This window comes from Nannobrachium achirus (genome assembly GCF_963921795.1).
Source record: "Nannobrachium achirus genome assembly, chromosome: 17".
In the NCBI taxonomy this organism is placed as follows: Eukaryota; Metazoa; Chordata; class Actinopteri; order Myctophiformes; family Myctophidae; genus Nannobrachium; species Nannobrachium achirus.
This window is the reverse complement of record NC_137824.1, coordinates 45443595-45461516: the sequence shown is the minus strand read 5'-3', so window position 1 is coordinate 45461516 and position 17922 is coordinate 45443595. Positions and strand designations below refer to the sequence as shown.

General features: G+C 40.9%; 2 protein-coding genes across 2 annotated transcripts; one reads left to right on the top strand and one right to left on the bottom strand.

Moving 5' to 3' along the window:
* Positions 1–583: 583 nt before the first annotated feature.
* Positions 584–1292, top strand: LOC308301464 (hemoglobin subunit beta-2-like; the record flags this gene model as incomplete). The annotated part of the gene is made up of 3 exons (XM_080745461.1): positions 584–675; positions 786–1008; positions 1161–1292. 3 exons carry the CDS (start codon positions 584–586, stop codon positions 1290–1292), a joined length of 447 nt encoding a protein of 148 aa, XP_080601587.1.
* Positions 1293–7483: 6191 nt separating this feature from the next.
* On the bottom strand, positions 7484–11543 carry LOC308301463 (E3 ubiquitin-protein ligase TRIM21-like). The gene is made up of 2 exons (XM_080745460.1): positions 11494–11543; positions 7484–10829 (listed from the first exon to the last, which is right to left on the bottom strand). Exon 2 carries the CDS (start codon positions 10819–10821, stop codon positions 9172–9174), a length of 1650 nt encoding a protein of 549 aa, XP_080601586.1. The 5' UTR covers positions 10822–10829; positions 11494–11543; the 3' UTR covers positions 7484–9171.
* Between the last annotated feature and the right edge of the window lie 6379 nt (positions 11544–17922).

The window sequence follows — 17922 nt, the reverse complement described above, 5'->3', positions numbered from 1 at the left end:
GAAACAATGTGCAACTGCTGTGTAAAAAATGCCTATTTGAAAACATTTACTGCCGTAATTTCCCATTGGTTAGGGCTTTATAAAAAATAAAAAAAAAAACAAGTCTGCCTTTTAGTTTTGACTAATAAGCCTGCAAAAAGCTACTACAGTGCAATAAGCTATTGCAGAAGGCCAGAGTTTTCTTTGCACCAATTACATTATTGCCTAAATTAGTTGCCAGTCCTGTCAAATCATTAAAGATAAAAGTAGCATTTAAAAACAGACTAAACTAAAGTAAACCAATATGGGTACAACATAACTTGAACTATTGGAAACTTCATTATCTGTCCTGTCAATTATCAGAAGATAAACAGACAGGCGCAGTGTACTTAGAGTTATGGATGTCGACCAAAATAAATATTCTAAAAACTACTTGAAGCTTCTAGAAAAGCAAAGACTTATCGGAGACTTCTCATCTCCAACCTATCACCTGTTTTCTCATTTTAAGGCCGAGGACATTTCACGTATATAAAGAGCATAAGAGCTCTAGTTACTGTAGGTCTGCATTTCTTCTGAGACTGAAGGAAATCACCAAGACGCAACCATGGTTGAATGGACAGATGACGAACGTACCTTAATTCAATACATCTTCACCAATCTGAACTATGATGAAGTCGGACCCGAGGCTCTACAGAGGTGAGTTCCTCTCCAACAAAATCAGATCATTATCAGATCTTATGTTTAATATTTTGTTTAATCATTCAGCTTCACTAAAATGTCAATGTAATAATGATCTGTTTCCCCAGGTGTCTGATCGTGTACCCCTGGTGCCTGCGGTACTTTGGCGCCTTTGGTAACTTGTACAGCGCACAGGACATCATAATCAACCCATTGATCGCAGCCCACGGTACCAAAATTGTGCACGGTCTGGACAGAGCTATGCAGAACATGGACAACATCAAGGACACGTATACGGAGTTGAGCAAGCTGCACTCCGAGAAGCTGCACGTCGACCCCGACAACTTCAGGGTAACATAATGACTAATAAGAAGCTCCTTTTTTCCCCAAACAAAGATAAGATTTAGAAGGCGTTTTAAGGATCGGCCTCAAGTCTAAAAAGTCTATTTAACAAATTCATCTCCAGCCCAGGTATCTAACAGTGTTAATTATCTGCCCCACAGCTGTTTTCTGACTGCCTGTCTATCGTCATTGCTGGCAAGCTGGGCATCCAAGTCTTCACTCCTGAAATGCAGGCAGCCTGGCAGAAGTTCTTGTCTGTAGTGTGCTCCGCTCTGGGCAGGCAGTACCACTAAATGTCCATGAGCCTCCAGGCCTGGCGAATGAGAGGCCTATCAGGACAGGAGCTCATTTTATTCACAGCATTTGAAAATACACAAATAAAAATTGCTGTACAATACTGAAATAACTTCTCAAAGATCATCACTTCACTTGTTATCTACAAACCCAAAGGGTGAAATAGATAAGAGAAGAAGAGCGAGAAGCAGGATTGAAAGTGTGAGCTATATAGACTATTTTGAGTATATATTCTTGTCTCACCAGAAAATAATTAGCCTAACATGTTTAACATATGTTTTAATTTGGAACTTTAATCCAGATTAGAACAGGAAAGTTACACTGTGCAGCTTCAATCAAACAGCAGCGCAAAGTAAGTCATTTAATGGTTCAATGTTTTATGTGTCAATAAACCCCTTGAACCTTGAATAAATGAATGGAGCCTAGTAGGTTCTGAAGATGTACTGCGCCACCACCTAGTTACACAACAGACTGAAAGGGGAGAGGGTGCTTCTCAGACAGCAATAAGCAGCAATAAGTGGTCAAATTGAGCTAAATAAATAGTTTAACAAGAGAGACAAAAAAGTGGAGAGAACGTGAGTTCGGAGGATTCCCCTTGGCTCTCTCTCTCACTCACATGGCGTGCAAACTCGCAGCACAAGACCATATAAAGTAAATTCATGTTTATATGATTAATAGAATATACAGCAGGCAGATCATCCAAGTCGCAAACTTGCTGCTACGAGGACAGCAGAAAGAAATAGAGAACGAACTGTCAAACTGCGTTTACACATACAGCTGCACACTCAATGAAAATCTACGACAGAAACGGACTACAGTATGCTCGAAAAGTGAAAACATATAGCGAATATTGATAGCAAAGTTTGAAACTGGCACTTGTGTAGGCGTGACATTAGTCAAGATTGGGCAACTACATGGCCCATGTATTGGCTTAAAAAGTATTAGATCATTGAAAGACAAGCAGCCAGAACCACACAACATGTGCGGGTGTTTCTCCTGTCTGGGCCGACTGATGGCGAACCTCCCGCTAGGTGAGATGTCAGACGGCTGAGTAAACAGAGAATGGTGAGTGTTCTGTTGACTCAAAGACCCGGCGCCGGGGGCTTGTTTGGTTTGCAGGCAAATACGACACTGCGACAGGGCAATTTGCACACGACTCCTCAAGCATTCATTTACCAGTTTTAATTTCGCCCCGAGGGAGTACAGGGTTATGACATTTCTGACACTCTCAGTTACAAAATCAACACATTAACACTGAGGATTTTTACATTACAAACATACAACTCCACAATGAATATGAAGACGATTTAATTATATAGAGGAAATGCACATGGGTGAAAATATGTTTAGATGCACTATAGATGCCTCATTTTCTAGAATGCAGACCTATTAATAATATGAATAGGTCTACATTCAAGAAAATATCACCATTAGGGAGTTATGATCCAGCGGACAATGCCTGCTGAATGCAGCCATTGTCCCGGGCAGGAGTGCTGGCAGAAGAAACATACTGTACTCACTGACTAGGTGTGTGTCTTTGCCAGATGGTCTGTAAAGGATCTATAGTACATTTTAGTCAAGAAACAGGCCATGTTGATGATGTTCACAACTACAATACAACTGCTAGTTTAAAACTATTACTATTGTGTCCGTTTCCATACAGTTAAGTCTGCATCTGTCCATCTCATTTGAAAAAGTTGAGCCCAACCCAACTTTCTTGACACTGGGGGGCAGGGCCTGCTCCGCGCCACTCCCAATCCCATGATCTTTTCCGCAGCAATGCCGCCTGCTCCTTATAATATCTATTAATGTACAAGCATAAAAACAAAATGCATCGCTCAGTGCACGTGTAAATGCACCGTTATACACGCCTGCCCAGGCTGTAACACAGGATGCAGATACGTGCCATTGCAAATTTCCATCAATGAAGAGTGAGTGACTATTAGGATGGATACTGTATAACCTGTGCACGCACGCACGCACGCACGCACACACGCACACGCACACACACACACGCGCGACTCAAACCACTGACACCATGTTTTTGTGGTAAAATAGACAACGTTGTTCGTCCTAATATTACTCACTAAGTGTTTTCTCATTGCCTCATGGTATAATATATAATACTATAGACGATCAATAGAGACAGACTGAAATCTGGAGGCACAGCTTTTGAATTCAGTGGCAAAAGAAACAAAGCCTCTCAGAAATAGGTGTAAAGCAGGAGCAGACATGAATGTTTCATGAGCACAAGCTCCGCTCGATTCCAATCACCTCCTATGAATTATAAATATACGCACAAGTATTACCTAAATGTTGTTTGCAGAGTGAGGAGCGTAGATATCTTTATTTTATTATAGCTTTAGCCTTTTTATATTGTGAAAGGTGCTTTACTTATGACTTTATTGTAGATTCAGTTTTAGGGATGTGATGTGATGTACCATAACAATAAACGCAATAAAAACAGATTTTATGCTTGCAGACATTGTGGGCAGATTTGATTAATTATGATCGAACCACTGGACCAGTGCAAAGCACAATTGTAATGCAAGGAATTGTTTTTATTCTAAGCATAAATAAATCACATTTTCGAGGGCCTAAAAGTACTCAAAAAGTTGCCTTTTACTCAATAGAACCCTCAATTTTACTCAATAGAACCCTCAATAGAACCCTCTACAAAATGTCATATATACTGTAGGTCTATATCATGTCAATACTGACTTGGCGCCAAACCCAACAGGAAGTCAACCATTTTGAATTAATTTTGACATTACAGGAGTCTTAAATAACTCTTCCTAATAGGACAGCCAGATCCATCTCAAACTCACTCAGCATATACAGTATACTAGTAAGATGCCTCGACATGCGACCTCGCCCTTTAGGGCATCACTGGCCATCTGGCCAGTGATGTATATCGGACCAGTTACCCATATATGGAGACCTCTGGTACCCATATATGGAGATCCATGTACTGGAGATATGCTGTGAGAGCCCAAACATGCTTACTCAGTTATTTGTTATGTGAAAGTCCTATGATGTCTATGACATCTGACATCATACCCTTTTATGACCATACATGGAGATCCCTGTATGTAGAACCAGCCGTTAGTGTGGTATGTGGCTGATGTGGCCTCCATATATGGGCATTCCCATATGAAGTCCTGTTAGATATGGGCTTAATATTGATGACATCAGGGAACTCCATATATGGGCATAAAAGGGATTCTGTTAGTGTGACATCACAGTGAAGCCAGAGCGTGATGTCAGAGCCGCAAACCCATTCTGTTAAGAGTGGTTCCCGACATCACAGTGACGTCAGAGCATGATGTCAGAGCGACAAACCCAAACCCATAGAACCACAGTGTCAGGCGTGACAGAGATTGTCATAGCGCCGCCTACTGGCTATGTGAATCATAGTCTCAAAGGTCATTGCTGTTTGCAATGCATTTGTGTGCGCTGTGCTTTATGTGTGCGCTGTTATGTGCGTGCGTGTGCGTGTGTGTGTGTGTGTGTGTGTGTCGGGGGTGGGGGTCTGGTTGTTGCCCTAGGTGACCGTCTAGGTTGCCTCGATATTTCGCTGTTGCTGTGGCCTGAAGATTGTCTGGCCGTTTGTAGAGCAGGTTGCTAAAACCAGAAATCTGCTCAACTGAGATTCTCTTTAATGACCAGTGTACCAAAGACACGTGTTTGTAATGCATTTATGCGAGTTGTTTCTGGGTAAAAGTTGTGTTTTCATGTGTTGAATAAATGAATTTTTATGCCGGTTCCTTTCTAACTAATTGCATTATGAGCAGTAGAAAGAATAGGCCGTTGAGAGAGAGAGAGAGAGAGAGAGAGAGAGAGAGAGAGAGAGAGAGAGAGAGAGAGAGAGAGAGAGAGAGAGAGAGATGTTGCTTCATATTCTCATGTCTTTTGACACCAATTAGACAATATTTATAGGGTGCATTGGGTACAGATGTGCTTTCTGGGTACCTGCAGAGTACTGCTAACTGTGCAAATCTTCCTATTTATCTGAATTATTGATCACAGTAGCGATCACACTTTTGCATTCATTTTGGATATAATTTGACCAATTAAAACCAGATTCCTTCCGGTGTTTAGAATAAGCATTGTTACATTTCTACCTTGTTTTGTGGTTTGTTTAAACACAAATGTAAAATGTGCAATTAGTGGTACTGTAGCATTGTAGTTGATCCATCAATTAGCATGTAGCTTAATCGTTAAACAATGGTTTGTTGATTACGTTTATCATAACAACAAAGCATGGGTCCTTGGATACTAAAAGGATTATTTGAATTTGCTTTTATATCAGACAGCACAGGATTGTTGTGGATTGTGTGAGGGTTGGGCTGAGCTGTGAGAAAACATGTTGTGGCGTCAACACACAGTACGCGTTAATATTATTAATTCAGTAATTAACTCTGAATAAGTCTGTCTCTACTAATTATATATAGTTCATACCTGTGAACTGCTCCAGCTCCCCATCATTTTATAAATATCTCATGACTTGCATTTGTTTTGAAGAACCAATAATTGTCATGAAAGCTGTTAATGTGTAACAAGCGGTTACATGTGGGTATTGTTAGATTTTGACCTTTGCTTCGCTGTTTGTTTACTTTGGCATAGCAAACCCTTTTTCAGGACAACCAACTAAATTGATATGCATTTAGCCGCAGACCCCCATCTGAAAATGTCTTGTGGCAGGGACCCCCCTGATGAGAAGATCTGTGTTTAACACTTTCAAGAATTTTCCAAAATATTGAAACATAGCAGATGTACAAGCTTGTAGATCTGCTATTTCTAATAGCCAACGCTAAAATCTAAAATGACACAGATGCTTTCCCGTTTTTCTATGGGTTTTAAACACATTGCACAAAGTCATTAAAATGTAATTATTGTGTCTCTGGCTGTGAAAGGTAGTTAAAGAAACAGGGAAGTCAAATGTTTTGACGTTTTTGAAATACTTGGTATTAAATGTGTTTATCATCAATAATTCATTTCAGAAATCATGCATGCATAATATTGTTATAATATCCACTGCATATTAGGCAGTCCACACTGACATTCTATGTGGGAGTCTTTGAGTACGGGGGTAAAATAATCTTCTGTTTATTGAAGTTTTCAAGTTTACAAAATGTACCAGAAAGACATTGGTGAAAGTGATCAAAAACGTATTAAAGTATTAAACAAGACTTTCCACAAGACTTGGACTAAACACCGCAATAAAATATAATTTAAAAGGACAACACAAAAAATAAAGGAAATCCAAAAATAGTGGCAAGAAACAACAACAAAAAACAAACAAAAAAACAATGAAAGTATCACTGGTAGTAATAGGAACATAACATTCATATTACAAAAGGCGTTTAGCCTATACAAAAATAGGTGGCCTCATATAACACTACAATCAAACATGATCTTTGTCAGTCAGTTAAACAATAACCACATAGGCCTATAAATACTCTCTGTGAGGTCTCAAGTCACATGGATCACATGTAAAACCACACCTTCTCCCTTGGCTCTGTGCGCTGGCCTCCCAATGATAAAGGGCCTTCGGTACAGCCTTGACACATTGCTTGTCTACTCACCTCAACAGCTTTCTGAACAGTTTTTATTTAGCAGCACTTAAGCTGATGAATACGAGCTAGAGCACTTCACAGACTGATCGAACCGTGTTTTAAATGGTCTCTCTGCAAACATACATGTCTCTTATTTTACTACGCAATTTAGATACTATCTTAAAGAGATATTTCACTTTAAAAAAAAAAACTTTTGTTAATTTTATCATCTAATCAGGCTTTTATGAACACCCTGAACAGTTTCTAATTTGCTTGATTCAATATTTAGATATTTGATGTAAATGTTATCACGCCCACCAGGCCCAGGGCCTCTCCCCATACACACCCATTGTAACTTCAAACTCCATTTTAACCATGATGGATTAATTAAAAACACAGATTATTATTTCTGGTGACTCATACTACCCTCCTAATACGTGAGCAGGCTGTGTTTTTTCAATAACTTTTTTCATTTATTTTTAATAATTCTTTGGGAAATGGAAAAAAATACAATAAAGAAATGAAGGTTATCAAAAAAACACGGCCTGCTCACATATTAGGAGAGTAGTACGAGTCACCAGAAAAAATATGGGTGTTTTTAAGGAATCTATCATAGTTAAAATGTGTGTGTATGGGGAGAGGCCCTGGAGGAGGAACGCCTGGTAACATTTACATCAAATATCTAAATATTGAATCAAGCAAATTAAAAACTGTTCAGGGTGTTCATAAAAGCCTGATTAGACAATAAAATGACCAAAAGTTGTTTTGAAAGTGAAATATCCCTTTAACTTATTATGATTAGATTAGTTACATATCATGCACTTTGTGTCTCCTCTCACCTCCTCTTTCCCTCTTATTCTCTGTCTAAACTGCAAAGATACTGTAGTTCTGCACAATTAAGAATTTTACCCATATTAACTCCTGTAATATGATATGAAAATAGAACCTGCTTTAATTGTTTACTTATGCAGACACCCACAGAGGTTAAGCATCTTCTTTTTTCTTTTTTTTTCCCCAAGAGAGGGCTGACTTGAGAAGACGGCATTATGTTGAACTATTATATCAAGGAAAGCATACAATTACACTACACCTTATCAAAGTGAACTCATTAAAACTAATTGAAGACAAAAATATGAAATGTTCCAAGGTAAAGATCATACTTTGTTATTCTTATTAAGTATTGCATGTCGTGTTTGAGTCAAGAGGTGGTGAAGCTCTGTTTGGGGTCTTCAACAGGGGGTCCGGGACCCCTAGAGGGAAATAATGCAGGGGGGCTGCCTAATCGTTGTGTTATAGGGACTTTATTTTTACGTTTAACCACTTGAATTAACCCTTGCACCCGAAAATAGACGATCTACAAGCTCACAACGTGTCTGCAACGCATTGTGAGCTTGTAGATCGGTTATTTTCGGGCCAAGAGGTAAGAAAAAAAGGACAGACCAAGTACTGAGCCAAAGGTCAAGTTTACAAAGTATTGAGGGTTTTTAAGGAGTGTGTATTGGGGGGTCCTTGGTCTGAAAAATGTTGAAGACCTCTGGTGTGATGTATGTGAGATCATGTGTCTGTAAGCCATAGGGAAGCAAGCTCTATAGACCTGGTTCATTGTCTCTGTGACAGAGAGACCACACAGTGACACGGATGCTGATTAATGGGAGACATTTCCCCCTGTCTGTCTGACTCTGTCTGTCTGTGTCTCAATCTGTTTCTTAGGGGTGTAACGATACATGTTAACAACGATACGATACGCATCATGATACATGGTTGACGATACGATACATGGACGATATTGGTTCATTCATGGCGATACGATACGATTCAATTCAATGATTTAACATCGATATAGTAACTATTTAGCAAATATCTTTCTCTGCACGATTAATGTATCTCTCTCTCTCTCTCTCTCACTCTCTCTCTCTCTCTCTCTGTGCCTCTTAGTCTGTCTTTCTACAGTACATTTTTCTCTGTTGATACCAAAAAATGATAATAATAATACCACAAAAATAAAATCTTCAAGTACAAATGTAATCAAAGCAAACTATAATAGACATTGATTGATTGATTGATTGATTGATTGACTAAAAGTTGAGACAAATACAAAGTTGCTTGTGAGCTTGTAGATCTGCTATTTTCAGGTCTACAAGACAGAAATAGTCAACATATTTAGTGTGGTTGCCCCTATGGTTGCCCCTGTCTTAGTTTTATTCATTGTTGCTAAGTTTTTTTATTCACTTTTTTCTGTTAAAAAAGGTAGTCGACAATTTCTTTTTTAAATCTTCATTTTAGTGATCATTGCTTAGTTCTGAAAGACGTTCTGCTAAATTTAACGCCTGTGTTTGACAGGATTAATGATCAGGGGTGCAGAGTTTCTGCCTCCGTCATTTGCCCCGGGGCTAAAGAATGGAAATATCTTTTCAGTAAAGACGCACCCAGTGAAAGAGTAGATATGAGCCCGAGCGTCCACGTCATAGAAGGACACCTGACCCTCCTCATAGTCCACAAACACACCAACCTTCTGGGGCTTATCCCTCAGGGTGAGGACGACAGCGGGGTCTGCATTAGCTGTGTACTCACTGCCCTTCCTCAGCCAAAGAGTCCAGTACCCACTCTTTGGACTCAGTCTGATGTCCCCCTTCCTGTTGATGGACTCTTTGGCAACCCCTAAATCCCACTGCGTCTTGTCTTTGACCTGGACCTCGTAATAACACTTCCCAGAGGAGAAGCCATCCTTTGCCAATACGTTGACGACGTGATCGAACCTCTCCGGTTTGGTCGGGACATGGCTCTTTAGCTTACCGTGGCAACTCACTTGTTTCCCGTCCTCGGAGAGGACCAGAGACGGGTATGCCGTGTCGGCATCCAGTGTGACGTCTGCAGCATATCGCTGCAAGTCCCTCAGGTCAGGATCACACAAGCTCCTCACTTCTCTCATGACCGCCAGGTGCAACTGGGTCATGGCTCTAACCAGAGTATTCTCCTCTCTGTGGATGGTGACGTCAGACCAGTCCTTATTGGTCTCATCGGGAGCCATCGGGAGCGACAGGATGCGCTGGAGGGACAGGAAGTGGTCTTCGCTGAGGACCTGCTTGAGGTCAGTGCTTCTCTGTGCCAGATGAACTACTTCCCTCTCTAGCTCGTTAATCCAACCCTCAGCCTGTGTCTCTATTGCTTTGTGTTTATCATTCACCACGTCAATGAGCTCAGCCTGACTTCTCTTGATGTAGAGCATCAGAGCATTCATCACCTGCACGCTTTCCGACGTCACTGTGTCCACGTTAGCCTTGCTGTCCCCCACCATGCGCCTGATCTCCTGCATCTTCTGCTGCCGCTTCTCCATCATTTGAAGGATCTCCACTTCGGCCTGGCACAGCTGCGCCTTCCTGATCTGAAACTCCTCATCTACAGGGACAGTTTTATGGCCTTTGTGGGCACTGGTGACACAGTCCTCACAGAGGAACCTTTGATCGGCCCTGCAGAACAACTCCAACGGCTTCTCATGCTCTGCACAGAGACGACTTTCCGGACTCTCCACGGGATCAATTAGTTTGTGTTTCATTAAGGCAGACTTCTTCTGATGAGGCTCCAGATGAGCGGCACAATAAGAGGCCAGACACACCAGACAGGACTTTACGGCTCTTACATTCACACCTGAACAGGAATCACACAGCACATGTCCATTTCCTGATTGGACCGATTGTTGGCTGAGACTGCTGTAACTCCGACTCTGAGCTGATTTCTGGAACTTTTCTGCCACCCCAGAAATGAAAGTATTGACCCGAAGCAAAGGCCTTTTGATGAACGTCTCTTTACACAATGGACACAGGCATACTTTATTGGTGTCCCAATAGTCAGTGATGCAGTGGAGACAGAAGTTGTGGCCACAAGGTAAAGTTGTAGCCTTGGTAAACACATCCAAACAGATAGAACATAGGAAATGTTCTTCATTCAGCAGACTGTGAGAAGCAGAGGCCATATCCGAACCTGAAATAGATCATCAAAGTGCTGGTTCAGCTCATCGTGCCGTGAATAAATATTTAGAATTGTCAACTTTTTGAATTTCAATCACATATCTCTGCTGTCTGGCCGAAACCTCCTAACTCCAAAATTTTCATTTTCGGGAAAATGAGCTCAAGTGGAGTTAGGAGGTTTTGACCGAAAGGATTTTTACTACTTTTCATTGGTTCAATATTATTTTAACCAACACACAGACGTAAAGGATGTTCAATAGCACATATTTATGAAAAAAAGAGAGGGGGAGTTAAATCTTCTATTTTTGGAAATATTTTGAAAACTTGTGCAAATCTTTGAATATATATCTTATTGTATGTCTTTTGTGGTCCCTTACAGAACAAAAATGATTAGTGTGTGTACAGTATGTGAGTGTATGAACATTTCTAACTCTAATCTTTACTTCTGGGTGTCTGAAACAAAATATTTTGAGATGAGGGTCCGCGGCCAAATACATATCAATTTGGGGGTCCTTGAAATTATGAAAAAGTTTGAGAACCACTGATGTACAGTAGCAACATACATTTTTAGAAAACCGTTAGGATTTAGAAGACATTTGTAGAATCGGCTTTAGGTCTTGGGTTAAACAATAGGTTCTATCAGCATGAAGAGCAAATATAAAACAATGAAGGTTTACCTTGATTCAACAACACAACGTTTCGAGTCACGGTGTCTCCTGTGTTGCTTCTGCTTCCTCTTTCGTTTGCATGAGGTCAAGAAACACTGAAAGTCCCCTCCCCTTTCTGCTGTGGAGCAGTTAACCCTTGACTGAAATTTACCAGTGACACACATGCACGCACGCACGCAACCACACAAACACAGCAAAGCCCTACAGTAGCCTACATACAGTAACTAAGCACACAATCATATTATGGTACATAATAGTTCCAACACTACAACATTTACTACTGTGAGTACATTTCTTTCATGCCTTTTATGGTACCTCAGAGAACAAAAATGATCACTGTACAGTATGTATGAGTATATGTATGTTTGTTTATGTGAGCAATGCATGCTGTGTGCACGTGTGAGTAGCATGTCATAATGATTGTAAAAGGTGAGAGTGAGTCAGAGTAATTAACTGTAAAGATTATCTTATTGTACTTGCACCTCCTGTACTTCGTGAAAACAAAGCTTCAGTCAAAAAACAAAAGATTTAAAGCTTCCTGTGATGGCCTTTGTCACAGCCGAGACTCCTGCGTGGTTGTGTGCAATTTTACCAAGCCCCCAGAACGGCTTGTAAACGTTGAAGCGGCCGCCCTACTGGCCAAAGCTGGAATTTCAGGCGGGGTGAAACATACATGCACGAGCATAAGAGCGCGCCGCTGGGGTCTACAATAGGGTTCAATGGACGTCGACGTCGTTCGTGATGTCATTACGTCTCGACGTCAAACATTTTGGAACCGAATCTGGTTCCAATTTCCCCCAGAATGCACCTGGATTCCGCTACTTCCGCATGCTTCAAAACACCACTGAGCACTTGCATTGAAGTGAATGGCTGGGGGCGGGGCTGTCCGCTCTCTATAATATATATACTCTATGGATTTTACGCATTTCTTAGTGTCATTATTATGTCACACATAGATTTATACAGTATCTAGACAGGCATATTAGATATATAGTATCTAGAAAATTCTACTATATCTGGACAGGTCTAGATCAGTAGTTCTCAATTTCTTTTGTATTAGTGCACCCCTGTAAATAACCTTTTCTTCTATGTCACCCCTGAATTACATTACATTACTTTACAGTAGTATGTATGTCAAATATATTAAACTTTACCCCTAGGATACAGTATGTCATGAGGAAAACTTGAGATAATACAAGTTTCCATTAGGACATACTGTACTGAAAATCACTCTTATACTTGGGGTTTAAACACTTAAACCCCACTATCCCTATTCTGGGGTGAATATTCACCAACATTCTACAAGCTCACAGCTTGTATATTTTGACGAAGAGATGTATTGGTCAAGATTGAAAAAGAACGCACCAAGTACAGTGCAAGTAATACGTGTAGAGGGTCTAAGTGTTTTAAATTACTGTGGCACCCCTGGACTGGCATCACGGCACCCTTCAATTTCAGAATCCCTCCATGGTCTGGACTCTGCATACAGTACACACACAGCACAAGATCTTCTTTACAAATGTATGTTCATATAATAAAGGCCTACTTTGCAGGATTCCTATATGATCATCCAGTCAGACTCCAGATCAGCACTCTCTTGATCCATATCTTATTCAGCACCTCAGGCCGGGCCCTGCACGCTGCACGCATACAACATTTAAACCACATGCATCAGATGGGGAATCCTTTGCTGCTGGTCCCATCCTTTCTTATCCTCCTGACCCAGGGATGAGAGATAGACCCTGCACTTTTCTCCTCCTATCTGTTATTTGTTACTCCCCCTAGTCATCTCTTGGCCAGTACTGTGTTATGTTCTTCTGCTCTGATCCACTGGGCTCAAAACAATCTAGCATATCAAATGCATGCAGCATCAGAGAAACTCTGGTCACAGAAAAGACTGAGTTCTCCCTCTGGAGAATGACACTGTGCCTGGTCTCTCGATCTACAAGTCTTAGGGCTTGTGGGGTGGGGGCCGTGGTGTGCTGTGGATTTTTTATCTTCAAATTATTACTGAATTATTATTGCTGCTAGTACAAGTGTTTACTGTCGTCCATCAGCCGTTGTGTGTCCATGACGGAACAATCTTCTGAAACTAACAATTTAGGTGAAATGGTTTAGTGCTACAGTATATGGATCTAAAAGCAAGCCATCATTAAATCCCAGCTGTGGAGCTTTGGTCTCAGTGTTACAGAAATTACCGTGGGTGTTTTGCTGGCCTCATTTGTATCAAAGCCTAGAGCCTTTTGAGGCTCTCTAGACTAGACGGAATCCACTGTTCCAATAATTTGCACTGGCATCACGCTCTCACTCACTAAAGAATAGACAGAAAAGTTTGACACGGTAACACTCCAATTCCTTTCATTGCAAAGGGTAAAATAATAATAAATCATCACAGTAATTTAACACTGAATGTGTTGATTTAAGATCAAGTAATTTTTGTAATTATTAAATCTATCTCTCCAGACATTCCAACATTTGATTATGGAGATATTTTGTATACGCTTACCTCAGACAGTACTAGCCTACGTTAAAGCCCTTGAGTGCACACAGTCCGCTCTGCTTTTTACAGGGCAAATAGAGCAGGCACACTCACGTTTCAGACGATATAGGAGCATGTGCAGTAGCGTCAATACCTGCAATACCAGATGTGGCCACCGGGCTTCTGAGGCTTCAATCATTCTCCGCGGTTCTGGCCGGCCTGCATTAGAGTCATAGGAACACAATTTATTGATAAATGATTAGGGCTGTGTTGTCCTTGGGGTCATATTGATAACTCACCACAGATTCACCACATTTCAAATATACACCTGTAAAAGAGTTATTGATCCATAGGGCTGGAGAGACAGAGAGGAAGACCTTTTTTTGAGCGGTGGTCACAACGCTCCTATACGTGGCCGTGTGTGTGGGTCTCCGTCCGTGTCTGTATGTAGCCTAAACTTCGCCGCGTAACTAGTGCCGCACCATTTACGCCACTCGCGCAATATATACATCAAAATGTGCGGCTCGGCCGGGAATGGTGTTCTATTACCTTTCGTTCCGATCCGCCTTACCATGCCGACGTAATCGGCAAAAAACGACGCTTAATTGTCCCCATTGACTTATAATGGGACAATGCAAGAAATCACTTTCAAGTATTTTTCTCTCGTAAACCATAGGAGCTACAGTTTCAAACCTCGGAGAGGAGATTCATAATGATTTTAAGAATGAATCGAAAAATAATTACATCACTCGGCCTCATGGTGGCGCTATAACGGCCCACTTTACGTTTTGCCCCGTAACTCTTGAACCGTAGATCGGAAAATTAAAATTCTTTTTTCCCTGGATTCCTTGGGTCAAGACGCATCTCCCCATATAGGCCACGCCCATTTGCGCCAGGATAGATTTTCCGCCATCTTGAATTTTCTCCAAAACACACTTTTTGCTCCTTTTCCTACATATTTTCTTCAAATGTCACAAAAATCGGTACACATGATCTATGAGGTGGGTAAACCACCGCTCAGTTCACACGGGTGTGATTTTTTAATACTCAGTCCCCTCACGTATACGTTTTCTTTTTTGGTAAATGTGTTCTGAAATTGAATTCAGGCCGGTGGTAAAAGCCAATGACATTTAGCACAGGGCTGAACGAGTTAAAAGTGTATATTTCTTTCTGTGACCCGTCTGAAAAACATGCCGTTCCCTATTCCTCTCTCGCAGCGGTGTAGAGTAAGTAACTAAGTATATTTACTTAAGTGCTGTACTAAAACTTGGAGGTATTTTTTACTTTACTTGAGTATTTCCAATTTCCAATACTTTTACTCCTACTCCACTACATCTTGGAACCAAATATGGTAGCCTATACTTTTACTCCTACTTTTACTCCGTCTCCACTTTATTTGAAAACTAGTTACTTTGCAGATTTTGAATATTATTACAAAATATAGATTAACAACTTCAGTCCTTTATCCACAACTTTCCAGTGTCCCATTAGCCCTTGCGTGAAATGTGGGGCATCACTTCCTCTTAGCGGTTTCATTCTGACTAGTCTTGAGTGGCCAGACTGTTGACTCGATTTGGAAATGCTCCCGTCATACAGTCTGGCATAACACAAAAAGAACGGTGAGTATTCGGTTAAAGCGGAAGTGAAGCCACCTCCTCACTTCCGTTTCGTTTTTAACATCGCGCACATTTATCCTAATATAAATAAAAATCATCTAAGCATATTTAGCTTGCTGCTTAGCAGAAATGACATTTTATAATATATTTTCATGAACAGAAATGCCAGCTTCCATTACTCGCCTTTCAGGAGGTGTAGTCCCAGACAATATAGCATTCGGAGATTGTGGAATAGTTGTCTGGCTACGCGAGACTACATTCTGACTGGTTGCTGTTGCTGCTGTGAGCCTGTGACACCTGAATCTCTGCATGGTGATTACATGGTGCTTTGTTAAATGATTTGAATCAGCTGTGTGGAGGAAGTGAAGCCTACATTAACACACACCCTTTTCCCCAGTAAACTCCTTGGGAAACTTGTGGATACATTTCAGCCTTTTGAAAATAGCCGAACTACAAGCTCGCAATGCGTCACAATGCGACACATTGTGAGCTTGTAGATCTGCTATTTTCATATATTATACTTATACATTCTGCATAATGAGTAGGCTACATTCTACTTTTGATGCCAATACTTTTGTACTTTTACTCAAGTACAATTAGACTTCTGTACTTTTACTTGAAACATAGCATTTCTATACTTTCTATACTGCAGTGCATCGATACTTTTACTTAAGTAATAGATTTTAGTACTTTTCCCACCACTACTCTCTGGAGCTCCCCCAGAGATCTAAAGCGACGATGGCATTTCATCATGCTTCCCCCAGCAGCACAGAGCAGGAGGGCTGTTCAGGTTCACCACCCCACCTGACCCTGATTTATGGGACAAAGTTCCAGTTCACATCCAGTGGTGTAAAGCAGAGGGGTCCCACATGTTTTACAGAGGGAGGGGGAGTGGGGGAGGCAGTGAAGTGGCAATTTAAGGACTTTTTAGGCCTTTACGCCCTTTAGTACATCAAAAGTACCCATCTAACTATAATATAAACATTTTACAAATGTTGAAAATAGACGATCTTACAAGCTTACAACGCCTTGCAAACGTGAGCTTGTAGATCTGCTATTTTCACAACAAAATGATTCCGTGGGGAGGTCACAGCCTGGAAAGGTTGAAGAACCACTGGTGTAAAGTAACTAAGTACATGTACTCAAGTACTGTACTTAAGTACTTATTTCTTTTTACTTTTTCCGATCTAACTACCAGTAAGACACCTAAGGGCGAAAGGGAAAGGTTGCGCCATGCCTTGGCCATCTGGCCAAAGGGATTTGTTCCCCTGGCATCACAGGGATTTCCATATAGTATGGCAATAAAAGGGATTTGGTACCCCTGACGTCACAGTGATTATATATTGGCATTCACAGATATGGGCTTAATATTGATGACATCAGGGATCTCCATATGAGCAAAAAGGGGATTTGGTTCCCCTGGCATCACAGGGATCTCCATATCTCCATATATGGGCATAAAAGGGAATTGGTTCCCCTGGCATCACAGGGATCTCCATATATGTCAATAAAAGGGGTTTTCATGACATCACAGTGATGAGCATGATGTCAGAGTGTCAGAGTTCTGATAGTAAACTACGGTCTTATACGGTCTTAAACTACGGTTTATTTACCGAATGTCTGTTCGCTGTCCGTCGTCTGACCGTCTGTCTGCATGCTGACATCACTGATACTAAACAGTGTCACCACCATGGTAACAATGCCCAACTGACATCAACAAAGCCCAACTGACATCACTGACTGACATCATTTCAGTGCCCAAATTTGGAGATGACATCACAGACTGGCCTGGACATGGAACACCGTATATGGGCATAAAGGAGTGTCAGCCAGACATACGGATACAACGGGTATTGCACAACTGGACATGGGTTCCCTCATCGCACACAGGACTAGTTTTCAATAATTTTTACTTCTACAGTACTCCACTACATCTCACAATCAAATATTTTTACTCCACTGCAATTATTTGAAAACTTTACTTTGAAGATTTGTAATATTATTACAAAACCACTCGAACCCTATACAGTATATACTTACTATTTGAAAATAGTGAAAATAGTGAATAGCGACGCGTTGTGAGCTTGGAGATCTGCTATTTTCAACAAAGAAAAAATATTTTTGGTACTTTAAGTATAATACTTTCATACTTTTACTCATTTTGAAATATGGACTTTTACTTGTAACAAAGTATTTTTAAATTGCAGTATTGATACTTTTACTTTGATAGCAGTGATAGCTGAGTGGTTAGTGTCCATACCTAGGACTCCGGAGGTCCCAGAGGTCGCAGGTACGATTCCCCGCTCCAACTATCATTGCTCCCTTTCCCTCGCGCTCCTTGTG